This window comes from Pipistrellus kuhlii, unplaced genomic scaffold, assembly GCF_014108245.1.
Source record: "Pipistrellus kuhlii isolate mPipKuh1 unplaced genomic scaffold, mPipKuh1.p scaffold_m20_p_30, whole genome shotgun sequence".
NCBI lineage: Eukaryota > Metazoa > Chordata > Mammalia > Chiroptera > Vespertilionidae > Pipistrellus > Pipistrellus kuhlii.
The window spans coordinates 3,194,863-3,221,002 of record NW_023425530.1 but is presented as its reverse complement, the minus strand read 5'-3'; the positions used below and the strand labels follow the sequence as shown (position 1 = coordinate 3,221,002).

The following is a 26,140-nucleotide window of genomic DNA, read 5'->3' as shown; positions in this document are numbered from 1 at the left end:
AGGGGTGGGGGGTGGGGGCGGTGTTAAGGAAAAGATACTCCCCTCAGCCCTCTTGAGCCCCCCTTCCACAGCAGGGCGGGGAGGGCAGTGCAGCCTGGAAACGTCTAGCTTTGTGATCTTGTAAGCACCAAAATGTTCCATCCCCAAACATCCTTCGCTGTCTAGGCGTCCTCTTCCTCGTCTGTAAGATGGGCTCAAGTTTGGAATGAAGGCTCCGTTTGTTTCTGCAGCTGGAAAACGGGGGTGATGGAAGCAGCGCCTACCTCATTCGGTGGCCTGGGACCTGGGTGAACGCAAACGCGCTGAGGCCCGTCAAGCAAGCAGTATCCTCTTGGCACACAGCCAGAGCTCAGAAACTGTTAGCTGGGACCACCGCTTTTTGGTTCTTTCCTCCCACCCTCCCTCCCTCCCTCTCTATCCCTCCATAACCGTGGCTGGAGCTTCTCTCTCTTATTCCCGATCCCCCCACCTTTCTCATGATTGTCTCCAGGCATCCCGTCGGAAGATCCAGCACCTCTTTCCCCCTACTTGAATGTCCACACTCCCCCCCGCCCCCCATGTCTAGCTCCGTCGTGCTGTCCCTGGGGGAGGCGGTCGTGTTTTCCCGCATCTCTCCACCAAACCCAGCGCCCAGCCGGGGTTCCGCTCCCGGAAACCCGAGGGGGCGGTCTCGAGGAAGTGCACCCTTCCACGTCACAGCGGCCGCCACCCCACGCCACTCCGGGAGAAAACCCGTAAAGGGCCGCCCCGCCCCTTCCCGGAACCAAGAGGAGCGGGAGAGACACCCCTCCCGCGTGCGCCCCGAGGGGCCCTGGGTGCTCAGAGCCAGCCGGAGGGTGATGGAGGAGCCCGATTCTCTGCAGAGGGGCTGAGGGCGGCCGGAGGCGAGTGGGCGTGGCCACTCTGCAGGGGCGGGGCGATGCTAATTATGGGCGGGCCCACTTAAGGAAGCACGGAGTTCCCCAAGCTGGTGCGGGAGGCGCAGTATTATTCAAAGAGGGCGTGGTTAATGCAAAGAAGTCTCTAAGGGGGCGGGGCTAAAGCCTAGGAGACTCCGGTTGGGGGCGGGGTTCTAAAGGGGCGCGGTCTTGGGGCGGAGTCTTAAGGGCCCAGGGCCCGGTGATTGGGCTGGGCTCTCACCTGGCCCGGTGGCAGGGGCCCGGAACCGTCCGTAGAACCTCAGGCTTGAGTCCGGCAGCAGCCTCTCGGGAGCTCCGTGAGTCCAGACCCAGGTGAGTTGAAGGGTCCCGGGCGGATCTAGGACCCGGGGATGATTCGGGTGAGGAGTCCTCTCTTTTCCAGGTGAGGTCACCTGCACGCAGGGAAGATCTGGGTGTCTGTCCACGCGCGTCCGCGAACGTGTAGACTGGGTCGCCGAATCCCAGATTGGATCGCTGTGCATCATGCGTGTCCGTGTACCTGGGTGTGCTCCTCTGAGCGTGTTTCCTTTGCAGCACGGAGGTCCTCACTGCTTTCACTTTTGCCTGACATCTTTTTAAACCACAAACCAGATTGTGCCCCTCCCTCTCTTAAAGCCCTTCCTATTCCATCCCCCTGAGATGGAAATTTGGGGTCCACCAATTCCTGCACTGTCTCGCCCCAGCCGACCTCACCGAGCTCCTTGCTCATTGCATTCCCGCCACGCTGGTCTCCTAAATAACATCAAATATAAAAAGCAAGCTCCGTCTTCCCTCTGCATTTGCTGTACCCCTGCACCCGAACGGCTGTTTCTCCAAACCTTTGCATCGCTGTCTCCTTCTCTTTCCTGAGGTCTCAGCTCCAGTGTCACCTCTGGGTGACTACACTATTTAAAGCACCCTGCCCCCTCCAGCCATCTTACCACCTCTCCCTGTTTTAACATCTTCATTGATTACACATAGAACTTATTCTTATTTTGTGGTGTGTCTTGTTCAGCAGACGGTCAAGGGCGAAGGCAGGTCTCTATCAGCACTGTATTTCCAGGTCTAGAACAGCACAAAGTAAGTGTTCAGCCAATTGATGATTATTCAATGTCAAGTTTGTCCCTCTGTCTCCATGTGTCTGTGTGCTGGTGGCTGCTCCCTGTGATGTGTACACACGTATATGGTTTACAGGCTATGAATACCCCCTCCCTCCTTTCCCCATGTTTGCCCCTACCTCACCTCCTCTCCTGATTCTGCCCCCTTCATCTCTCCCCTGCCCAAATATCCGGAAATTATTCCCAAAGACACAGGGCAGGAGGATGACTTAGCCTATGGCTGACCTGTGCCCACCTTGACCTTTTCCCCCAACTAACCGGAATGTGGTCAGTGACCCACCTGGATGCCCACTAAGGGCGACATGAGGCAGAGGAACCTGGAGTTGGGAGACTCTTTAAGACAGAGGCTAGGCCTGGGCCAGGAGAAAAACAGGAAGTGTACAGGCATCCAGGAGACACACCTGGTGTTGAAGTATGTGTCGCCTAGAGCCAGCTCCTGGCACTGCTCCCCACCCGTAAAGTCACCTAGGGCTGGTCTGTGAACTTCCTGCCCTTTGCAGGCCCTCGGCTAGGTTGACTCATGATGATGTAAGAATCCGGGTGCTGTTTTTCTGCAGATCCTGACCAGGCCACGGAGACCCTGTGAGGTGGAGAGAGTGACCCCTTGCTTCACTCCTCCCCAGAGTGGGATTTCACCACCAGATACTTGAGACAGGTCTGCGTGATAATCAAGGGAGTCCCAAAGTGTGTGAGCCCTAAATTTGATAACAATAATAATAATAATAATAATAATGAAATGTATTGGCTCCAGAATTGCATTTGCTGACATTTCCACATCCTTAAATGTGGTGTTACATTGGAAAGCCATGCATAGGTTAGATTTTCTTACATCCTACAAATCCTTTTGTGTGCACAAGGATTGCTTAGAAGCTATGAACTTTAGTAAATTAAATTATCCTCAGCCTGGAATGTTCTTTCACTCTGAGAACCTCAGGGCTTGTTCCCTCGAAATCATTCTATTTGTACTGACCGAGACCTTCCCAGGCCACCCTAGGGAAAATCTGAACTCCACCACTAGATCTTGGCTCTCCCTGACACATCTGCACGTTCATCTATCTATCTATATCTATATCTATCTATCTATCTATCTATATATATATATATATATATATATATATATCTAGATAGAGATAGAGATAGAGATAGAGATAGAGATAGAGATAGATATAGATAGATAGATAGATATAGATATAGATATATAGATATATAGATATATAGATATATAGATATATAGATATATATATGATTTCAGAGAGGAAGAAGCAAGAGGGAGAGAGGGATAAAAATATCAATGATGAGAGAGAATCATTGAACGGCTGCCTCCTGCATACTTCCTGCTGGAAGCAGAGCCTGAACTCTGGCATGTGCCCTGACCTAAAATTGAACCCTGAGCTGTTTCCTAGGTTGACACTCAACCACTGAGCCATGCCTGCTGGGCTGTTTATTTTCTTAAACGCTCTCTCCTAAACTAGACTGGCAATGGTCTCGAGTTTTTTGTTTGTTTGTTTGTTTACTGATGGTTCTCTAGCACCTGGAACAGCGCTTGGCACACAGCGGGTGCCACATAAATATTGTTTTGAGTAAATTAGCTCATTAAATCTCTATAACATGGATCATTATGTCATCTGCATAAAATGCCACTCTATTTTAAAGCAGTGCACAGATCTTCTCCCTTTGTAAAGTCCCAGTGAATGCATGGCTGTTTCCATGGCATCACAGCCAATTCTAAATTAAAGTGACTCATAGCCTGATTTTATATGTACCAACAATTGACCCTGGAACAACATGGGCTAAAACTGCACGGGCCCACTCACATACAGATTATTTTTTATGCAGATTATTTTCAATAAATTCTCTAAATGTATTTTCTCTTCCTTATGATTTTCTTAATGACATTTTTTTTTCTGTAGCCTGTTTTATTGTGAGAAGATAGTATATAATACATATAACATACAAAATATGTGTAATTGACTATGTTATCAGTGAGACTTCTGGTCAATCTTAGGATATTAGTAGTTATGTTTGGGGGGGTGGGGTGTCAAAAGTTATGTACAGGGGTCAGCGCTCCTAACCCTTGCATTGCTCAAGGGTCAACTGTAATCTGGCATATACCTATATCTACATCTATATCTAGATCTATATTGCTTATACACACACACAGACACACACACACACACATATAATCTGACTATGATTAACTTGTTTAATTTATATATGTATGTTATATATATGTAATATATATACATATATATACACACACACATACACATATGCACACACACACATATACTCAGAGAGAGAGAAAAATGCATTTTAAGGTTTGATAGGATATGGGCTGCTGTCTTCAAAACTAAGAGGAACACAAAAACAAATTTAAAAAAAACACACACAAAAACCAACTGTGCTCATTTCAGCAGCATATATACTAAAATTAAAATAATACAGAGAAGATTAGCATGGCCCCTATGCAAGGATGACACACAAATTCATGAAGTATTCCATATAAAAAATAAAAAATACAACGAAAACTAAGAGGAACATAGAAAGGCTGACTCAGCCACACAGGAAGCAGGAATAATTATTCCCATTTTACAGATGTGGAAGACTGAGGCCTGTTGAAAGTGCAGAGCTGAGCCCCAACATTCATTGCCCCCATAAGCTTCATGCAGGTGCCACAGAATGGAGAGGACTTTGCCAGCCAACCCTGGTACCACGGCCTCCTGTCCCGCCAGGTACTGCCTCCTGCAGGCCCTCAGCACCATGTGATGCGGAGCCTCTCCTGCCCATGGCCTGTCGGAGACTCCAAGGCCCTAGATGTGGGAGTTAGGATCAAGGGCTGTTGGAAGAGGTGGCTGGGGGACTGGGGATTGTCTTGAAGCTCGGTTGGTGTGGCACATCACTCCTTATATTTAAATTATCACTTCCTTTGGGATGGTGTTGAAGATGGTAATGGAGATTGAAAAAGGTCCTGGCTCCCTCAAAGCACCCCTGGGCTCTGCTTGTCTCCCTCTTTCTCTGTGTCCCGGGCACCTATGGCCACCAGGGCCCCATCTTCCTCTCAATTCAAGGCTCCCTGCTCTCATCTTCAATTCAGGCGTCACTCTCAGGAGTCCTAGGACCCTGGGCATCCAATCAAATCATGAGAGGCAGTATAGCTTAATGGTGAAAACCCCACACTCCAGAGTCAGACATCCTGGGATTAAATCCCAGCCCTACAACTTACATTCTGTGTGACCTAGCCTAAGGTATTTAACTGTTCTGGGCCTCAGTTTGCCCATTCGTAAAATGGGGATAATAGTACCTACCATTTAACTTTGGTAAAGGATTGAGTTCATATATTTTACACCTAAAGCAGCAACTGGCGTCCAGTAGGGCTACACATATGTCCATTGCATATATTATTCAGTCCCTAGCCCCTATCACCAACTCTGCTTTGCCTCTCTGGTGTTAGAGCCCTCAGCCCCTGTTCGTTTTCACACTAGTCATAAGACAGCTAGAAATTTGTATACAGGATTTATGGGTCACACACTGGAAGAATCAAGTAATGGCTTATTTTGAAGTCACCTTTGTAAAACAAGCCAGTACAGTATATTTACTCAGGTTAGAAGCAGTACCAGTCAACATCAGCTAGCAACTATAACAAACCCTTCCAAGATGCCACTGGCTAAACGCGATACTCAGTTAGGCCTTGTTCATGTCACAGTCCAAGGAGGTTGAGGAGTGAGGATGCGGAGCTCCAGAAATCAGTCAGGACCTTTCTATCTTGTGGCTCAGCCTTACCCCAGTGCTTTGGTGACAACAGCTGACAAATACGGGACAGAACCTGTAAGATTTAAAAGTATTTTCTTAAAATATTTTTTATTGGCTTTAGAGAGAGGAGGAGAAAGAAACATTGATGTTTTACGTCCATGGGTTGCCTTCTGCATGCCAGCACAATGGACAGGGGATCCAACCTGAAAAGTGGGTGTGTGCCCTGGCAGGAAATCAAAACAGCGATTTTTAAAATATATATATTTTATTGATTTTTTTACAGAGAGGAATAGAGAGTTATAAACATCGATGAGAGAGAATCATCGATTAGTTGCCTCTTGCACACCCCCTACTGGGGATGTGCCCGCAACCAAGGTACGTGCCCTTGACCGGAATCGAACCCCGGACCTTTCAGTCCACAGGCCGACGCTCTATCCATTGAGCCAAACCGGTTTCGGCAAAGCAGCGATTTTTTTGTTGCACTAGATGACACTCAACCAACTGAACCACACTGGCCAGAGCAGAACCCGTAGGACTTTGCAGGAGGGTTTTTATGGGCCAAATGTGGATAGTCCCCACTGTACTTCTACTCTCATCCTATTGGTCAGATCTTGTCACATGATAGCTCTAAGTGCAAGGGAGCCTGGGAAATGTAGTCCAGAGGTGTGCCCATGAGAAAAGGGTAAATGGTTTGGTACAAAACTACCCAGTCTCTAGGATGGCTTTTTGGGGGGGGGTAAGGGTGTTGAAGTACCATGAACTATTGATCTGGGCTTGTACCTAAACCTCCTGCCCCGTGTTCTCCATCCCCAGAAGGCAGAGGCTCTTCTTCAGCAAGATGGTGACTTCTTGGTCCGTGCGTCTAGGACCTGTGGGGGCCACCCTGTGATCTCCTGCCGCTGGCGGGGCTCTGCCCTGCACTTTGAGGTGCTTCGTGTGGCCTTGCGTCCCCGGCCAGGCCGGCCCACAGCCCTCTATCAGCTGGAGGATGAGCGCTTCCCAAGCCTGCCTGCCCTGATTCGCAGCTATGTGCATGGCCAGCGTCCACTGACTCAGGCTACAGGGGCTGTGGCCTCCAGCCCGGTGATGCGGCAAGGGCCTATTCCACGCAGCTTTAGTGAGGACACCCTCTTAGAGAGCCTGTCTCGGACAGAGCTACTCAGGTACTCATAGGCTCCCGACCTTCCTGGGGCCACCCGAGTGTCACCTTGGCACTATTGACACTGGGGGCAGATCATTCTTGGTTGGAGGAGAGGGAGGCTGTCAGGTGCTTTATAGGATGGTGAGCAGCATCTCTGGTCTCTATTGACTAGTCCCTAGTTGTGACAAACAAAAGTGTCTCCTGACATTGCCAAGTCCCCTAGGGGTAGAGCACCCTGGTTGAGACCCAATGGTCCTGAGTAGGGGTTTGGGGCATTGGTGGGGGTGGCCCTGCTTAGGCTGGGACTTCACATCTCTCTCATCTCTGTCCCCCAGGGCTAGGAAGTGGAGTGACAGTCAGCCTGCAGGTTTGGAACACGTGGGGTGGTCAAGAGAAGGCCACTCTGACCCAGGTGAGAGTCTGGCAGACAGCCCATGGCTCAGGAATCTCTTTGCCCCTCATCCTTTGAGTGATGTTGGGCAGGTGACTTAAATATTTTGGGAAATGGGGATGCTGAGACTCTCAAAGTGGTTAAAAAACACATAGGAACTTTGTAGGTTAAAAAACACATAGGAATTATTTTAAGAAACGCTGTGTGTTCTGACCATGGCTGGCCTCCCTAATAACCCTGCCACGTGCCCTCGCTCCAGTCACACAATCTTTCTATCAGTTGCTAGAACATTTCAAATTTGTTCCTGGCTTAGGGCCTTTGCATGAATTATTCTTGCCCATTCCCCTAATCTTTTTCTGACTCCTCCTCACCCACCATATGTTCTTCAAAAACAGTTTACCCCAATCATCTTACCTAAAGGCAGTCTCCTCCTCCCTCATGCCCAGTCTGCCTCATCTGCCCTGTCCACCCCCCATCCCATTCAACAGGAGTCCTCTCTGTGTGCCAGGCACTGCATTAGGTGCTGAGATACATCGATGAATGAAAAAGACCAAGGTTTCTGCCCTAGTGAAGCTAACATCCTGTTAGAGGAAGACAAATCAAGAACAACAACATAAGTCAATTATATATAATTTTGGATAAAAATTAAAAGTACAACAGAGTAGGGAGACTTTAAGTAGTTGTCAGGAAAGGCCCCGTGGAGAAAGATTTTGAGAACGTAAAGAAAGGAAAGATGTAGACAACTGGGGGCTGAGAGTGGCCTAGGGAGAAGGATCAGCAAGTGCAAAGGTCTTGGGGCCAGAATAAGAGTTTGAACTATTCATTCAGCCAAAAGGAGGTGAGTGTAGCTGAAGCAGTGGGAGAGAGGGGAGAGTCAGAGAGAGATCTGGGGGCTTAGATTTTACGAGCTTTTGGGGCTACTGTGAGGACTTTGGCTGGCATTCAGAGTGAGCTAGGAATTGTGGGAAGCTGTTAAGCCCCTGTAACAAGGTCTATTGAAGTGCTTTGTAAGTACAGAATCTCCCAGAAGTCTGGATACACTTCTTTTAAGTTCTAATAACCTTGGAACTCAACATACCACACACTTAACCACAGACATCATTTAATTACACTGCTTTGATGTTTATGTAGTTTTGTGAATTTTGGTTAGTATGTTTTTTTTAAAATATATTTTTTTGATTTTTTACAGAGAGGAAGAGAGAGGGATAGAGAGTTAGAAACATCGATGAGAGAGAATCATTGATCAGCTGCCTCTTGCACACCCCCTACTGGGGATGTGCCCGCAACCAAGGTACATGCCCTTGACTGGAGTTGAACCTGGGACCTTTCAGTCAGTGCTTCACCATCTTCAGCCAGAGGGGCAAAAACCAAAGGATTCGAATGTAAAACGTGGTATTCAGAATTCGCAAAACTATTTAAGTGCCAAAGAAAGTTTATTTTCAAACCATTGGTAAGCGTGTAGCGGTGATACTGGAGAATTTGTTAGAAGTTCCAAGCCACACCAAGACAGGTAGGGCTGCCCGGGTACTGACTGAATGAGTGGATGAACCAGGACCCACCCAACTATCTTCTCTGTGTACCTCTGCACCCCCTCTTGTATGACCCTCAGGAGCCTCCCCTGGGTCCACACTTGCCCTGACTTGCATGGGTAGTGACCCTGAGCTGCTGAAGCCCCCAGCTCTCCTGGGCTCCATCGCTGACAGCCTCAGCGCCTCAGATGGGCAGCTTCATGTTAAGACGCCAACCAAGCTAACTCGAACGTCCTCACTGGTGCTGCCCGATGCCTCTGAACAGCCCCCAACTTACTGTGAGCTGGTGCTCCGCGTGCCCAGCGCCCAGGGAACACCCCCTGGCCTCCAATGCCCACAGCCAGAAGCCCCCTGGTGGGAGGCCCAGGAGAAGGAGAAGGAGGAGGAAGAGGAGGAGAAAAGTTTTGCAAGACCACAGGCAGACATCTCTTTCTGCCACCCCGGCAAATCCTCTGGCCTTCTGGGCCCCCAGAATCGGCCCCTGGAGCCCAAAGTTCTGAATACTCTCCGAGGCCTATTCCTGGAGCACCATCCGGGGAGCACTGCCCTCCACCTGCTCTTGGCAGACTGCCAGGTGAATCTCATACCAGATCCCTTCTCCCTAGTCAGGGTGGAGGCCCAACAGAACCCCACATCCACATACTCACCTCTCCTCCCCATGCCCCCCAACTCTCCTACTCCCAGGCTGCTGGCCTGCTGGGAGTGACCCAGGCTCAGCGGGATGCCATGGGGGTTGACTCCGGCCTGGAGCTGCTCACACTTCCCCATGGCCATCGTTTGAGGTCAGAGCTGCTGGAAAGGTGAGCCAGCCACCTGGAATTCCCACCATCTCCAAATCTCCCTACTCAGCGAGGGAGTTGGGGGGTGGGCAATGCCACCTCCCGTCCTCCCTCACCCCCCAAATGCAAATCTCCCAACTGCCCCCAGACCCTTGCCCTCTGCCTCCGCAGGCACGAGGTGCTGGTGCTGGCTGGCGCGCTGGCGGTGCTGGGTTGCACGGGGCCGCTGGAGGAGCGCACGGCCGCCCTGAGGGGCCTGGTGGAGCTGGCCTTGGCGCTGCGGCCCGGGGCGGCGGGGGACCTGCCCGGACTGGCCGCTGTCATGGGCGTCCTGCTCATGCCCCAGGTGCACGGGGTGCCGGGATGGGGAGGAAGCCCGGGTGCAGGTGATGGGAAAGTGGAGGCATGCTCAAGGTCTTTACCCCAGGTGTCCCGGCTGGAACAAACGTGGTGCCAGCTCCGAAGGAGCCACACCGAGGCCGCAGTGGCCTTCGAGCAGGAGCTGAAGCCGCTCATGCGGGCGCTGGATGAGGGCGCGGGTGAGTGGCATCCTTTGGAGCCGCGCGCCGATGCAAACCCAGAATCCTAACCCAGTCCTAGGCCAAGTAGCGGCTCTGGTAGTTAGCCCCGCCCCCTAGCCCAGGTCCCGCCCCTCCGCCCCAGGCCCCGCCCCCGCCCCGTCCCCTAGCCCCTACGCTCTACCTTCCACACTAACTAGTCCTAGGATCCAATCCCTAGGCCCCGCCCCTTTACCCTAAGCCCTGCCTTCTGCACCCTATGCATCCTATGGCCCCAGCCCTTAGGCCCCGCGCCTGCTTTAAACCACGCCCTTGACTCCATCTAGCTCTGCTAGGCTCAAGTTCTGCTTGGTTACTTTAGTCCTAGGGAGCCTGGCACAATGCTCCAGCCTCTTCACCCCAGGCCCTGCCCCCTGTCCAAGGCCCACCCCAGGCCCTTCTTCCCCCCTCTCCCCCAGGACCCTGCGACCCCGGCGAGGTGGCGCTGCCTCACGTGGCCCCCGCGGTGCGCCTGCTGGAAGGCGAGGAACTCCCTGGGCCGCCGGAGGAGAGCTGTGAGCAGCTGCTGCGCACCCTGCAGGGGGCGCGTCAGATGGCCCGGGACGCACCCAAGTTCCGCAAGGCCGCGGCCCGGCGCCTGAAAGGTGGGTGCCCCCTCTGCGCTGGGCTGCCAGAGGGCCATGCCCTTAGGAGCAACCTGCGGGGTTGCTCTAACCTGGTGCCCCCAAACCACGCCAGGGATCATAAGTCTCCCACCACGCCTCCCACCAAGTCTCACCCAAATTGGGACAACTCTTCTCAGGAGCCCCCAGGCCAGCTCTGCAACCAGCAGTGATGACCGGAAGTGCCCTGCACTCAAAGGGGGTGGCCCTGCCCCCCCCCCCCCCCCCCCGCCACACCTACGCTCCCACTGCCACCCATCCCAATTGCCAAGTGTGTCTCACAGGGTGGCCCAGGACCCCAAATTCTGACCCTGGGGCGGCTCCATCTCCAGGCACAGCCTCTAAGGTGGGGGCCCTAGCAGCTCAAACTAGGAACAGAGTGTCATCCCCGTGCACCCTGGCAGAGCTCACCTCCACCGACCAATCCCCTCAGCCACGCCCACTTCCCCCTGCCCCCCCCCCCTACCCGCGGCTCTTGCCTCCCCGCTCCCCACCAACCCCACCTAACTGTCCAGAGTACTTGGGGGCAGAGTTCCTCCAGGGCCCTGCTGGGTCAAAGTCCCCAGGAGAAAAGGCAGATATGAGGAGGGGCAGTGTAGGTCCCTGGGCGCCACCCCTAGTGCACCTGGCCCTTCCCCCCACAGGATTCCGGCCGAACCCGGACCTGCAGGAGGCCCTGACCACTAACTTCCTGCGGAGGCTGCTCTGGGGGAGCCGGGGTGAGGGTGCTCCGAGGGACAGTCGTCTGGAGAAGTTCCGGCAGGTGCTCAGTGTCCTGTCCCTGCGCCTGGAGCCTGACTGCTGAGAGCCAGACCCCCTTTCTCACACGGGGATGCTCAGACTTCTGGTGACCCCAGCAGGACACCTGGGAAATCACCCCCAGTTTGCTCACTGAGCCAAACAGGGTGAGGACCCACACCCTGGCTTGCAGAAGGGGGGGTCAGATTTGCAAAAGCCCACCCTGCCCCCTAAAAATATACAGGGATCCTGGGGTGAGGGGCAGCCTCCCCCCCATCCCTACCCTCACCCCTAAGCCACAGGAGACCCAGGCCCGTGGAGGCGCTGGCTGCCCTCTCCCGGCCCCACCCCCACCCCCATCCCACAAATGGTGAATGTGTAGCTTCTCATGATAAGAGAACTGGAAGCTCTGTGCCAGGCCAGAGTTCAAATGCCTCTCAGAAAGCTGTGACTGCCAGCAGGCTGCCTGGCTTCTTTGTGCCTGCCTTCCACGTAGAGTGAGCCCGAACTTCCCAGGCGTTGTCATGGGAATGAAAGCTCGATATTTACGTGGGATAATGGGTGGGGGATGCATGGCACACAGCAGGTGCTCAACAGACGCTACCTGTTCTCAGGAAGTCGCTGTGAACATGGGAGGGAGGTTGGCCACCCTTCTCCCTACACTGGTTGCAGACAAGGGCCCAGTTCTCAGGAACAGAGTGTGTCCAAAGTGTGCCCTAATCCCCCTTCCCTTCCTCGTACCCCGGGTGGCCTGTGAGGAGGGTGGCATTTGAATATCTAACCCCACTATCTAAACCTCCTAATAAAGCATGGAATCCAAGGACTTTGCATATTTTTTTTTTTTATATATATATAAAACAAAACGGCCCTAGCCGAGTGGCAGGCAAAAAGATTTAAAACATGAGTATGTACATCAACGGTAGAAGGCACAGCGGGTCCATCTGAGGTGAGGCGTAGGGTGGAGGTGGGGGGCAGCAGGTTACACAGGTCTCAGCTGAAGCCACGGGGGCAGAAATAAAGTGCTTAGGTCCTGGGGCCCCCTGGGGCCCAGAAGCAGCAGCCGGCAGCCCCCCCTCCTCCCACCTCTGGCAGGGTTCAGTTGAGCGTGACCCGGAGGTAGGAGGTGGGCACGTAGCCTTCGCCCCCCTGTTTCCGTCTGACCCGAGTCCAGCCATCACCTTTGTCCTCTTCCATGAGACTCAGGTCTTCACCCTCAGCCATGGATATGGTGCCCTCGCTGGACCCTGTCGCGGGAGTGGTGGTGGGCTCAGGCCTGCTTTAGGGGCATTTCAACAGAAGCCAGCCAGATGCCCCCCCCCCCCCCCGCCGCCCCTGCCCAGGCAACCGATGCTCACCTTCAAAGTGGTAGATGGCCACACAGTGACCTATAGGGGATGCAGACTCCTCGAAATCCTCGTCAAACTCTGTGTAGATGGGGGTGTCCTGGCCTTCCTCCAAGGGGGGCTCCTCACAGCTGACAGGGGAGAGTGAAGCTGGTGAAGACAGCTCCCCCCACCCCCCAATGTCCCGGGGGAGGCAGACCCACCGTGGCCACCCCACTCACCTCTCCCTGTTCTCCTGTGAGCCACTGTTACTGCTGCTGCTACTGTCGGGTGGGGCGCTGGCTGGGGGGTCCGGAGGCCGGGTGTGCCGGCTCAGGCTGTCTCCCCGGTTGCTCAGGACCCGGCTCTCAGCTTCCGCCAGCCAAGCCTGAGAGGAGGGGGCCATGTGGTCACTTCCAGGGCAGGGCTCCGGGGTCAGCCCAGTCTGGGCTCAGATGTTTCCTGAGGTCACCCATGCACACCCAAAGCTGTGATGAGAAACAGCTGCAGCCTCCCCACAATTCCTCCCTGTCCCCCAGGCGGTGACTAAGCCCGGCTGGCCGGCCCCCGCCCCTCCCCAGGGTCTTCCCTGACCTCATACTTCTGCACTTCCAATTTCAGCCGCTCAATGTTGTTCAGGGTTTCTGCAATCTGGGGCTCCAGGCTAGTGGGGTCCCCCATCTGAGGTGTCTTCTCATACACATCCTTCATTTTCTTCAGGGCTTCCCTAGGACCAGACCGACAGACAAGATGAGAAAGAGCAGACCCATGTGATTTAACAAAGCAAAAACTATGGGTTTTACCCTGGCCAGTGTGGCTCAGTTGGATGAATGTCATCCCATGCACCACGAGGCCCCTGGTTCAATTCCCACTCAGGGCACATGCCCAGGTTAGGGGCTCGATCTGGGGATCATGCAGGAGGCAGCTGATGTCTCTCTCTCTCTCTCTCTCTCTCTCTCTCTCTCTCTCTCTCTCTCTCTCTCTCTCTCTCTCTCTCTCTCCCTTTCTCTCTGAATCAATAAAAAACAAACAAACAAAATTTAAAGCTCACATACTAGTGCTTCACTGACTGGGCTTAAATTCCAGTCTGGGCATTTCCTGCTTGTCCGTTTGGGTTGTTACTGAATCTGCCTCAGTATGCTAACCTTGAAAATGAGGATAACGATACATACGTGGGAATGATTGTGAAGGTTAGAACAGTGCCTTAATTTATTCAGATACACACAGTACTGCATGGCAGGCACTGTCCTAAGCAAGACAGCCAGGACCCTGCCTCTGCTCACACACAGTCTCTCAGGAGAACCTGGGAAATGTCAAATCCGGGTTCAACTGCTTTCCAGTCTAAATAGTACCCATGTTAGAGATGCAGAAACTGAGGCACAGAGCGACAAAACAGCTGGAATTCAAGGCCAGTCTGCCCTGACTCTAGAGCACACACCTTTAGCTCTACATCATAAACACTCAGGAAATTCCAAGCTCCTAATGGAACTTTACACCGATAAAAGCTGTTTTGTACAAGATGGCAAAATATAATTTGTCTGTCTGTCTCCAAGCGGCAAACGTCATTTCTATTATGTAAGAGGACTGGAAAGAGAACCTTGCTGTCTGGAAAGAATGAGTAAAAATTTCTTTAATCTGGCAGACTTTTTATTGTTAATATTTCAAGTGTTTGAGTTAGTAAATAGATAACCATATGTTGTTATTGTTTTAGACAATCAATGTGGTGAATGAGACTGAAAGATTTTTCCTTTCCCCCCCCTGTTTTGGAGACTGTAGCTGATACTCTTTTTCCCCCTCTTTTTAATAATCTTTATTGTTGAAAGTGTTACCTCTGTCCCCGTTTTCTCATGACTTCCTCCAGCTTGCTCCTACCCCCTACCCCAGGCCTTCACCACCCTGTTGTCTGTGTCCATGGGTTATATATATATGCATACATGTTATGTGGTTGAGCTCTTCCCACCAACCCACCCTCCCCTGCCTTCCCTCTGCGATCCGCCAGTCTAGTCCATGCTTCTATGTCTCTGGATCTATTGCATTACCGGGGCAACATCCAACTGTCTCATGATTTTTTAAGTCTTAAAAAAAAGAAAAGTTTTCCCAGTTCCCTGTGCTTGGCAGTAGCAGTGGTCGGTGTGAAAGCCTGGTGCCAGCGTGAGGCAGGGCAAAGCGCAGAACCAAGATGGCAGCACAGGTAAACACCAGTATGTGCCACCTCCCACAACCACATCCACAATTGCCTAAAATCAGGCAGAATGAAAGTCCCACACTTAAGAGAAGTAAAGAAGAAAGTGCACTGAGACTGGTAGGAGGGGCAGAGGCGCTGAACGGGCTGGTCCGACACCCATGTGTGGTGTTTCTTTCATTGGGAGGGAGATCTCCAAGGCCTCCTGTGAGAAACAGGGGATCCCAGCCCCACACCAGACCCCCAGTCCAGGGTTCCAGAGCTGGGATGAGAAGTCCCCATAACTTCCAGCTATAAAAACCAGCAGGGATTGTGGCTGAGTGACATGGAGGATGCTGGAGTCCCAGATGTTCCTCTTAAAGGGCCTGCAAGTGAGCTTACACTGTCACAATTCCTCTGAGCTCCAGTGCAAGGGTACAGCTTTGGGGAAAGCCGAGGAGGAATTGGACTGCCTGACATTGGGCAGGAACTCAGGGTGGTTTTCTCATTGTTCCTGTGCTGGGACCTGTCCCATCATAGAGGTGACTGGTAGCCATATCTGAATTTCTCTCAGCGAGGCCCACACAGTTTCACTGGTCACTGTGCCCTGGTGATTTCCTGAGACGTTGCCCCATCCAATTTGCAGACCCACCAAAGCCATTTGCAGCTGCTTTTCCATTTGAATGGCCTGCCCTGGTTCAGCCTTCAGACTTTGCTAAAAATCTCTTAAACAAGCAGTTTAACTTATCAATAAAAGGCCCAAACTTATCAATAAAAGGCCCAACCCTTAGCACTAGCACCAGCCTGCCTTGCCTCACTGCTGGGCCTTGCCTGGACACTTCCTAGCCCAATACAAATAGCGGTCATCTCCGGATCTCTCTGTAGCTCCTGCTAGGTGGCACCAGGCAGTGGCTGACTTTGCACCTCCCAGGAGGCCCTAGAGTCAGTGGCTCAGTAGACAGATTCAGACCATAGCAGATTACAACTCTACACATCCACAAGTGACACACTCAAGGGGCAGACTCAGTGAGCACCAAGCCCCACTGAAGCAAGTCTTGCTCCATACAGGTGTCTCCCGCATAGTATTCTTCCACTGCAGGTGCAGCTGATCCTGGAGGCCAATTCCTCCCAGGGACGCAAATCAAGACTCAACTACAACAAGAATGTGCATGCAGCCCACATAGGGTTGCACCTAGAGTGCCCGGCTTAGGTGACTGGGGAGGCTGAACCACTGGGCTCTGTAGGACACCTATTACACAAGGCCGCTCTACCAATTCCAGGAAACACAGCAGCTCTACCTAACACATAGAAGCAAACACAGGGAAGCAGTCAAAATGCAGAGACAAAGAAACATGTTACAAATGAAAGAAATGGAAGCAAGTAAGCTACTGGATACAGAGTTTAAAACAACTGTTATAAGATTACTCAAGGATCTTAATGAACCTTCAAGGGACGTAGTGAGACTTTCAAGGATCTTAGGGAGAATGTCAAATACACACACACACACACACACACACACACATATATATATATATATATATATATATATATATATATTAAACTAGTCAGAAATTAAGCATTCACTAACTGAAATAAAGAATAATTTACAGGGAGCCCTAGCTAGTTTGGCTCAGTGGATAGAGCGTTCATTGAAGGGTCCCAGGTTCAATTCCAATCAAGAGCATATGCTTGGGTTGCAGGCTTGATCCCAAGTAGGGGATATGCAGGAGGCAGCTGATCAATGAGTCTCTCTCATCAACGATGTTTCTATCTCTCTCTCCCTTTCCATTTCTCTCTAAAAATCAATAATAAAATATATTTTAAAAAAGAATAATATATAATGAATACTTCAACAGTAGAGTAGAGGATTCTGAGAATTGAATCAAGGATTTGGAATATGAAGAAGCAAAAACCACCCAATCAGAAGAGCAAAAAAAAAAAAAAAAAAAAAAAAAAAGAATCCAAAATTATGAAGATAGTGTAAAAAGCTTCTGAGACAACTTCAAGAACATCAACATTTGCATTATGGGGGAGCCATTAGGAGAAGAGAGAAAGCAAGATGTTGAAAATCTATTTGAAGAAATGACAGAAAACTTCCCCTATCTGGTGAAAGAAATAAACTTAAAAGTCTAGGAAGCACAGAGTCCCAAACAAGAGGAACCAAAAGAGGCTCACAACAAGACACATCATAATTAAAATACCAAGGGTTAAAGACAAAGAAAGAATCTTAAAAGCAGCAAGAGAAAAGCAGTTAATTACCTACAAGGGAGCATCTATATGACTATCATCTGATTTCTCCACAGAAACTTTGTGGGCCAGATGAGTGGCAAGAAATATTCAAAGTGATGAATAGCAAGCATCTACAACCAAGATTACCCAGCAAAGCTATCATTTAGAATTGAAGGTTAGATAAAGAGCTTCACAGATAAGAAAAACTAAAGGAGTTCATCACCACCAAACCAGTATTACATGAAATGTTGAAGAGTATTCTTTAAGAAGAGGAGAAGAAGAAGAAAGAGGAGAAGGAGGATGGAGGAGAAGAAAATATGAACAATAAAATGAAAATCAATACATATCTATCAACAATTTAATCTAAAAATCAAACAAGAAATCTAATGCACAAAATAAACTGTTGAATAAAATAGAATCAGTGGCATGGAAATATGGGACTGACGAATCTCAGAGGGAAGGGGGGTGGGAAAGAGTAGGAAGAGATTATCCAAAGATCTTATATGCATATATGAATTACCTATGGACACAGACAATAGGGTGGTGAAGGCCTGGGGCCAGATGGGAACTGGGGTGGAGGGGGGCAATGGGGAGGAAAAAGAGGGACATTTGTAATATTCTCAACAATAAAGATTAAAAAATTTTTTTTAAATATTTTATTAAAACATATACAGAATAAAAATTCCCATTTGAGCCATTTTTGGCTCATTTATGCCAAATGTACAGTTCCATGGCATAAAGTACATTCACATTGTTGTGCAACCATGGCCATTGTATTTGCTTGGCTAGGATTTTGCTTCGAAGATCCTAAGTGAAGAAAAACGAGCCCATACCTCTATTTTCTTGAATTCTTGCTACGTGGTTTTAAAATAGAGATTCCACCAGACTCCAAAATGTGCCGGTGGCATTCACTCACTGTCTGTGTGCTGGAATGAGTTGTGTGAAATGGGAAGGAATGGTTTCTTATGAGTGGGGTGGGACTCACCTGTATAACCACCAGAGATTGGGGCTTGATGGAAGATGTTTGAGTACCATTTCCACGTACAGATGATCGTGCAAAAACTATACCCATTCAGCAAAAACCATACTTCGAACTTTGACCTTTGCGAGGGCCAGTGATATGCAGTGTGATACTCTGTCGTGATGCTGGCAGCAGCAGAGAACCAGAGCTCCCAGTCAGCCAGTAATAGAGGCAAACAACCGGCACTATGCACTGCAGTACTAAATGCGTTTTGACTTTTGGTATTTTCAATTCATGATTCGTTCACTGGATGCAACCCCATGGTAAGTCTCTACTATTTTGTTGTTGTTAATCCTCACCCGAGGACATTTTTCCATCGATTTTTAGGGAGAGTGGAAGAGAGAGGCAAAGACAGCGAAGCATGCATGTGAGAGAAACACATGGACTGGCTGCCTCCTGCAGGAGCCCAGACCAGGGCTGGGCTGGGGAGGAACCAGAGACCGAGGTACGTGCCCTTGATCCAAATTGTAGTCTACTTCTTGTCTCTCTCTCTCTCTCTCTCTCTCTCTCTCTCTCTCTCTCTCTCTCTCTCTCCTGTTTCCCAATTTCATTTCGACACTACTTTTTTTTTCTATCTCATTATTTATCCCTCTTTTTTTTTTACCTTTCTTCTTTCTCCCCTACCTCCTAATTTGCCTTTCTCTAGTGATCACCTTTATTAGAGGTTATTAATGTTGCAAATACATTTCTGTTCAGTGCTTTTTGTGTTGTACCTAGTAGTGTTGTATTTTGTGCCTTTAAATCAACGCAGGAGAAAGAAAACCACATAACCAGACATCCTGAAAAGAGAGACCATGGGCAGACAAAGAAGTAGCCAGCACATGAAAGAAAAGCAAACATCGCCAGAAAAGGAAGTAAACGAGTTAGAGGCAAGCAACCTACCAGAGCAGGAATTCAGAGTAATGATCATAAGATGGCTAAAAAGGATGGAAAAGAAATTTGACAATAACCAAGAAGAAATGAAGAAGAACCATGAGGAATTGAAGAAGAACCAAGAGGAACTGAAGAAGAACCAAGAAGAAATGAAAAATGACATCGCTACCATGAAGAACCGAATCCGACCTGGGATTCTTTGGTCCAAAGGCCGCGGCTCTATCCACTGAGCCAAACCGGCTAGGGCTGTCTTCACTGCTTTACTTTCCTCTCTGCCAGCCTCCCTCTCACCTTACCTCTGGTCAATCTCCTTCTGTAGCTCACGGTTACGCTCCTCCAGCTGCTGCTGAAGCCGCTTTCTCTGCTGCTCTGGGGGCAAGTGGCTAAAATCCTCAGTTGCCACTGTCTGCAGGGAGAAAGAGCTGACTTTGGGATTGTGGAGTGTGAACTTCCAGGCCCTAGCACACTCATGAGACACTCCAAGTCCGCCTTCCACCCCACCCGAGGTTCCCAGGGGGCAAGGCCATGCAATGAGCAAAGCAGGTCCGAGTCACGCAATGGGAGGAGTGGGTCCAGCCTGCAGCAGGAAGCGAGCCCAGGGTCCCGCCTCCCGGCCACTGGGCAGGCTGGGGGGCCCTCTCCTCCTCCCCTGGAGGCCTCACTTACCCCACGGCTGCCTCGAAAGCTGCGGAAGGATGCTAGCCGCGGTTTGACTGACTTACTGATCTCACTCAGTATGGCCAAGGGGTCGAGGCCGGAGCGGGGGGATGGGGATCCATTAGGCAATGCCGAAGGCAGGGGGCCCCCCAGGGGGGAGAGGGGTGGGGGATGCGGCTACCAGTGGGGACCGAGGAGGAGGTGTGGGGTGGGGTGCGGGAGGGGGGTGTAAAATATAGAGAACGAATACAATATGGACCGATGGAGGGATGCAATAAAGGAAAAAACGAAATGGAGAAAAAGAAAAGAAAAAAAAACAGTAAGAAAACCACAACTCAAGATGTATAATCACACACAGAAAATGCATGCAAAGAACAACACAAAAATCTGGGAGGTGGCAGGGGGTGGGGGCATTAGACTGTGAGCCAGAAGGCCAGACCCTCCTTCCCCCAGGGTCTTCCACAGCCCCTGCATCCCATGCCCAGTACCTAGGATGGGGTCTGAGGGTACAGGGAAGCCCATGTGTCTGCCCCCCACCCCCAGCTTTCTGGGCTCACAGTCCACCACACGGAGGGAGGTGCATGCAGAAATCAAGGTCTCATACAGGTATGGGGCCACAGGAGTCAAGGGCAAGCTGAGAGAAGGGTCAAAGGCGTGAAATATGAGAGAGTTACGGGGGGTGGGGTGTCCGCTGGATAGAGGGACACAATTTGTATATTGAAGTGGGGTACCAAGGGCCAAAGATACAAACTAGGGAGAGGGCAGTTGTAGCAGCTATAAACCAGGAGGGTCCAAGTATGTGCTTGACAGTGAAAACCAAAAATCCCAAGACAAAAACAGCCTGAAGGTTGGGACCCAGACTCATGGGTGGGATGAGAAGTGTCTGGGGGAGTCCCTATGGTCAGCATCCGGGGCCTCACTCAGCCCTAAATCCCACAGGCAGGTCTCCTCTTAGCATCCCGAGAAGCAGCAGACACACACCACAGCCACCCACCCTCCCTTCCTGGCCCCCCGTCAGCCTCAGGGGACTCGCAGGCCAATCACAGCCTTCCCTCTAGCCTGGGCCGGCAGCCAAGAGGAAAATTCCTGCCCAGGACTCGGCGTTCCAATGGCTGGGGCTGACTCAGGCCCCCCCCCCCCGCACACACACCGCTGTCCCCACTCACTCACACCCCCTCCCCAAGACCCCTGGCCCCCACCTTGTTCTTCTTGCCAAAGGGCCAGCGTTTGGCGCGGCTGCGGCCCGGGCCTCGCAGCTCAGGCCGGCCCTCGGAGGGGGTGCCCAGGCTGCTGTCCGAGTGCGCTCTGTTCATGGGCTGGCTGAAGTCTTCGAATTCCACGTCGCCCGGGCGAGCAAAGCCGGACTTGTTCAGCTCAATTAGGACCTGGGAGTCCTGCGGGGAGGACACGGGCAGGGCGAAGGGCAGTCGGAAGTCAGACGAGGTGCCTAACCTTCAGGGCCCGCCTGCCCACCCCCCACAACCCGCCGGCACACCACCAGGCACGCACGTTCTTGCTGTCCACGGCAGCCGCAGCCACCTTCATGCCCTCCAGACACTTGGTGATGATCGGAAGCACCTGCAGCTCAGCCTCCGACAGCAGCCCATACCCCGCCCCCAAGTGGGTGGCCCGGCGCTCATCCATGTCCTGCAGCTTCTACAGGGACAAGGCAGGGGTACTTGTGGAGGGGCCGGAGCAGATACTTCCAACCCAAGGTGGTCAAGGGAGGGACAAGGGGCCAGGCTGGTTTCAGACGGGACTTTAAGGACCAACCCCCCACCCCACCCCCTCACCCCAGCCCAGGGGGTCAAAAAAGGCTCCTCAAGGGAGGTGACCATGGAGCCAGGGCTTTGGAGGGAAAGCAGACCCAGCGCAGATATTGCCAATCCCAGGATTAGGACAAAAGAGTGGAACAGAAAGGCTGAAAAGGGAGAGGGAAAATTCAAGATGTTTCAGAGGGGTTGTTAAGAGCCGGGGCTTAGAATAGAATGCTCACGAGGAAAGGAAGCCATCCCTGGCAGAAGGAACAGCTGGAGTGAAGGCAGAGCTCACTATTACCATTTTGTTTCTAAAACCCCTTTCATTTTGGAGATTAGGACATTGCAGCTGGGGTTTTGACAGATGTGTAGGAGATGGTTAACAGTGAGTGTGTGTGTGTGTGTGTTTGTTGTTTGTTGTTTTTTTTTGGGGGGGGTGTGCGTGTGTGGGGGGAGATAAGGGCTTGAAACACTCACATCAAATATCTGAGGCATCTGGGAAAAATAGAAGTGGGCCTGGTCTCGGTTGAAACGCTGTAGTTGGGCTGCGTACTCGTTTTTGCTTTCTTCTGCCATGTGACTCCGGAGATGGGCTTGCTGCTTGGCCTGAGGAACATCGAGCTGGGGGTCAGTCGCTGTCAGGGTCTGGCCCCATCCCACCCCAGCCTCTACGCCTTCCCCAGGCCCCACAAGCACCTTCTCCACATCCGCCTTGGTGGCATTGATATCCTGGTCTAGCCGCTCTGCGGTCTGGGCCGCCTTCTCAGCCTCCCGGCAGTCCCGCTCAAATTTACGCTTGCTCTGTGCGGTGGACAGAACCAGAGTGAAGGAGCTGCCACCCCTGATGGCGAGGGGGTATGGGAAGCCAAGATCCCAGCAGCTGGCAGGAAGTAACCCAGCAAATGGGGGGCAATGGGCATTCTGGAAACCTTTTTTTTTTTTCCTGGGGGGGGTGGGGGGGGTGGGTTAGGGGAGAGGTTCTAGCCAGACAAAAGGCTCTGTGGGTCAGCAACCCTCACCCTGCTCCCTCACCCTGTGGACCAGAGCCACCGTCCACACCCACAAACTCACATTCTCCAGCTGTTTGAAGCCGCTTTCCAGCTGCTGCTGGGCCCGACGTCCCTCTTGGAAGTGCTGTGGGAAAAGAGAGTGACAGGCTCACCCGGGTCACGGCAGGGCCCCCGGGAAGACCCGGGAGGAGAGCACTCACCATCTTCCTCTCCTGCTTCATCTCCTGCGAGTATTTGGCCAACTCGAGACACACGTGGACGCTGAGGTTCTCAGCCACGAGCTCCCGCTGGCCCGCAAAGTCATTTACTTCCTGGAGAATCTGCACGAAGGACTGCTGCTGGCTGAACCTCAGGGGAGAGAGGGGACAGCCAGCCAGAGGTCAGACCCCAGGACCCACCTCCACAGGAGAAAGGGGGAGGCTCATGACATTCACTCCTGAAGCCCTGACAAATTCTGGCCGTATCCCCTACCCCTACCCCTTGCTTGAGTGAGATGCATTTTGGGACCTAGAATATTTTGGGTTTTAGAAAGGAGATGGCAATGCTTAGACCATCTTTTGTCTAGCATCCCAGTGGGGTCAGGGACAACATCCTGTAACCAGACACTACAAGTATTTTTGCAGAAAGAAGGGTTAAAAATCAAGTGGGAGAAAAACCAAGCCCATAATGGACCTGATCCCCATCAAGTGAGTTCTGATCAGAGGTGGCCTCCAAATAAGAAACTTTTGGATTTCTCGAACCCTTTGGGTTCTGAACATGAGACCCATATGGGCTGGACACTGTTTTAACACACTCATTCAGTTACTCTTCATGTGCGCCGACCACAAGGTCATGGTCATCATGCCCATTTCACAGATAAAGAAAACAGAGGCACAACCATTAAGTCACTTGCCCAGACTCACTCACTTAGTACCTGCTGGAGCCTCCCAGGTTTAACAGATAGAGGAAAATGGAAGCAGAGAACTGAGTCAATTGCCCAAAGCAGTTTGGCTAGAAAGTAGTGGACTTAGAATTGCAACCCTGATACTCTGGAGCCTGTACCTATTTATTTAAAAAATTTTAATTGGTTTGAGAGAGAGAGAGAGAGAGAGAGAGAGAGAGGAAGAGAGAGGAAGAGAGGGAGAGGGAGAGAGAGAGAGAGAGAGAGAGAGAGAGAGAGAGAGAGAGAGAGAGAGAGAGAGAGAGAGAGACAGGAATCGAACTCTCCCCTTTTTGGGTCACAGTGGCCAGGGCCTATACTCTTAACTCTAGGTAGGAATCTAGATAACACCTGAGGGATCTGATTGAGTGACTCAGCTCTGGGAGAGAAACCGGGACAAAAGCCCCCGGCTCCCACCCCCATCCCTGCTTCCAGTCCAGCCCCACACCCTCTCCCCATCCTTACTTGGATTCAGGGTCATCTTTCGCAGGCCTCTTGGGGAGATATTTTTTCACCAGGCTCCTATGGGGGGAGAGGCAGGAAGGCTGAGCCCCCAGCCCCCAACGGCACCCTCTAGCCCCAGGGCCTGTCCAACCTAGGGTCTCACCGCAGCTGCTTCGCGTAAGCCTGCTCCACCTCCGTCCGCTCTTTCACGAACTTCACGTATCTGTCCAACAGGTCCAGCCCCCACTGCGTGTGCCGCTCTATCACCTCAAACTGATCCTGCCGGGAGGGAGAGGGAGGACCGGGTCTAGACCCCGCAGCCAGATAGCAGGGAGCCTCAAGGCTCTGGGCTCCCTCGGAGAAGGAGTGGCTTCCCGGACCCGCCCCGGCTCGGACTCGGCTGGAGGTGCGGGGGGAGGCAGGAAACCAGCGGGAACCCCCTCCCCTTCCCGGGAAGGGCCAGGGAACAGGGGCGGGGCCCCAGACGGACGACGACGACAGGGTCTCCGGCTCCGGACCGGCCAAGAGGGGTGTGGAATGGGGGTAGGGCCACTCCCCTCGCTCCGACTCCCCTAATCCCCCCCGGATTCCGGAAAATCCGGCAGGCCCGGCGTGAGTCAGGGCTACCGGGGCCGGGTTCCCTGCCTCTTGGGGGTTAGGAGGGGCAGAATGGCCAAAGGGCAGGCACCCCGAGGTACTCAGTTTCTCTCCCCCGCTTCCCCACGAATTCCCCTGCACCTCCAAAAGAAACCCCAGAGTTGAGGAGGGGGCAAGGCAGTTACCTCGCTGCACCCGGGAACCCCACAGATGCCCCCGCCTCCAGAAAAAGGAGGGGTCGGAGGTCCCGGCTAGAATTAGGGGGGAATTCCTGGGACTTCCAGAACTGAGGTTAGAGGCTGCCTGGAGGCGGCCCCTCCCTGAGCCTGGAACAGAGGAGGCCAAGCCTCACGGCCCCTTCCCCCCCGCAGAGCGTCCCTAGCCCCCAGGTGCTGATCGGAGGTGACGCAAAGGGCAGCCCGAACTCCTCCGTCCCACGTGGGGTTGGAAGTGGCCAGAGGGTCCCCTCCCCCTCACCAGGCGGACAGGCGGGCGGCGGGCAGGAGCCCAGGGGCCGTAAGATAAGCCGCCCGCCCAGCTCAGGGCGCCCAAAATAGGTGACCTCGCTCGGCCGCCCCGGCCTGGTCCCAGGACTTCGTCTTCCCCCTCAACGCGGAACCCGGTGCCTCAGTTTCCCCACGCCGCACCTGCGAGGTCTACCTCCCCCTTGTCCCCGAGCTTCCTGAGACGTCCCGGGAAACTCCTCGAGAGAGAGAGAGAGAGAAAGAGAGAGAGAGAGGGCGGAGCGGGGACTACAGGGATCGGTGGAAGGGAAAGCGTGGAGCTCCGGCGAAGGAACTGCAGGGGGGGCAGAGGGAGGGTGGCGTCTGGACCCCCAGGAAGATGAGAACTAGGGAGTCAGGCCGATGGGACTCACCCACAGTTCGGTGCCCCAATCCATCCTGCTCCCGCCGAGGCCGCCGCCGAGGCCGCCGCACCCGGTCCCCGCCGCCCGCCGCCCTCCGCGGGGAAACTCACTCGAAGGCTATGCGCCCGACCCCGCCCCGCCCAGGACCCGCCCACTCGCGGCTAGGCCCCGCCCCTTGTGGCTAGGCCCCGCCCCTCGGGCTCTGCCCCGCCCCGGCCGCGAGGATCTCCAGCCCAGAAACCTAAAAGGGGGGTTTGGAGTGGGGGGGATGGAACTGGACAGACGCCGGACTCCCACCCATTTGCCAAGTCCCCGGGCCCCTTTTAACTTCCCCGACATGCCCGGTCTCGGACTGTTCTAACTTTCCCCTTTCTCTTCAATCTTAACGGTCAAGACACTAAAAAAAACCTCTAAGAGGTCCTTCCCCACCCCTTGGCAGGGAGAACCTGAGGTCACCCAGCTCTTGCGGGCCGGCGCGGCTCCAGACGTCTATGCTCGTCCCACAAATGGTCTGGTCTCTCCCGCCACAGGAAGGATCGGAGGACTTCGATCCTGCCCAGGACGCGCGGCTTCGCCAAGACCGGGTCCATTAGCCCCCACCGCATCCTGCCTTCCCTCCCCTAACGTCTGCGCCGGGAAACTGAGGACAGGCCGTCCTTGGGGCGCCGGGCCCAGGACTTTCCTCAGCTCCCGCCCACTTAAAAGGGCTTGCACCTGCCCATTTTTCAGTAGCTCCCATCAAGACCCAATGAGGTTT

General features: G+C 52.6%; 2 protein-coding genes and 1 non-coding gene across 14 annotated transcripts; 2 read left to right on the top strand and 1 right to left on the bottom strand.

Moving 5' to 3' along the window:
• The first annotated feature begins 1,086 nt into the window (after positions 1–1,086).
• Positions 1,087–12,345, top strand: SH2D3A (SH2 domain containing 3A). Of its 9 annotated transcripts, none has more exons than XM_045589170.1 (12): positions 1,087–1,232; positions 1,918–1,979; positions 2,575–2,672; positions 4,613–4,749; positions 6,581–6,930; positions 7,244–7,320; positions 8,909–9,402; positions 9,513–9,628; positions 9,779–9,953; positions 10,035–10,146; positions 10,584–10,769; positions 11,432–12,345. In XM_045589170.1, the coding sequence occupies exons 4-12, from the start codon at positions 4,681–4,683 to the stop codon at positions 11,590–11,592; spliced, it is 1,740 nt and encodes a 579-aa protein (XP_045445126.1). In that variant the 5' UTR covers positions 1,087–1,232; positions 1,918–1,979; positions 2,575–2,672; positions 4,613–4,680; the 3' UTR covers positions 11,593–12,345. The 9 variants fall into 9 exon arrangements, with proteins under 9 accessions (XP_045445126.1, XP_045445133.1, XP_045445131.1 ...); XM_045589177.1 differs by having other exon boundaries at positions 2,575–2,701; XM_045589175.1 differs by having other exon boundaries at positions 1,915–1,979.
• Positions 4,419–4,525, top strand: LOC118731463. Its single transcript, XR_004991876.1, has one exon. It is a non-coding gene; the product is annotated as a U6 spliceosomal RNA (small nuclear RNA).
• TRIP10 (thyroid hormone receptor interactor 10) lies at positions 5,588–25,534 on the bottom strand. Of its 4 annotated transcripts, none has more exons than XM_036459686.2 (15): positions 25,393–25,534; positions 24,082–24,197; positions 23,940–23,996; positions 22,756–22,903; positions 22,617–22,679; positions 22,242–22,346; positions 22,023–22,151; positions 21,298–21,444; positions 20,988–21,182; positions 19,798–19,965; positions 19,428–19,537; positions 13,442–13,574; positions 13,090–13,235; positions 12,881–12,999; positions 5,588–5,840 (listed from the first exon to the last, which is right to left on the bottom strand). In XM_036459686.2, exons 1-15 carry the CDS (start codon positions 25,414–25,416, stop codon positions 5,794–5,796), a joined length of 1,707 nt encoding a protein of 568 aa, XP_036315579.1. In that variant the 5' UTR covers positions 25,417–25,534; the 3' UTR covers positions 5,588–5,793. The 4 variants fall into 4 exon arrangements, with proteins under 4 accessions (XP_036315579.1, XP_036315577.1, XP_036315580.1 ...); XM_036459684.2 differs by lacking the exon at positions 5,588–5,840 and adding an exon at positions 12,348–12,769; XM_036459687.2 differs by lacking the exons at positions 5,588–5,840; positions 19,798–19,965 and adding an exon at positions 12,348–12,769.
• Between the last annotated feature and the right edge of the window lie 606 nt (positions 25,535–26,140).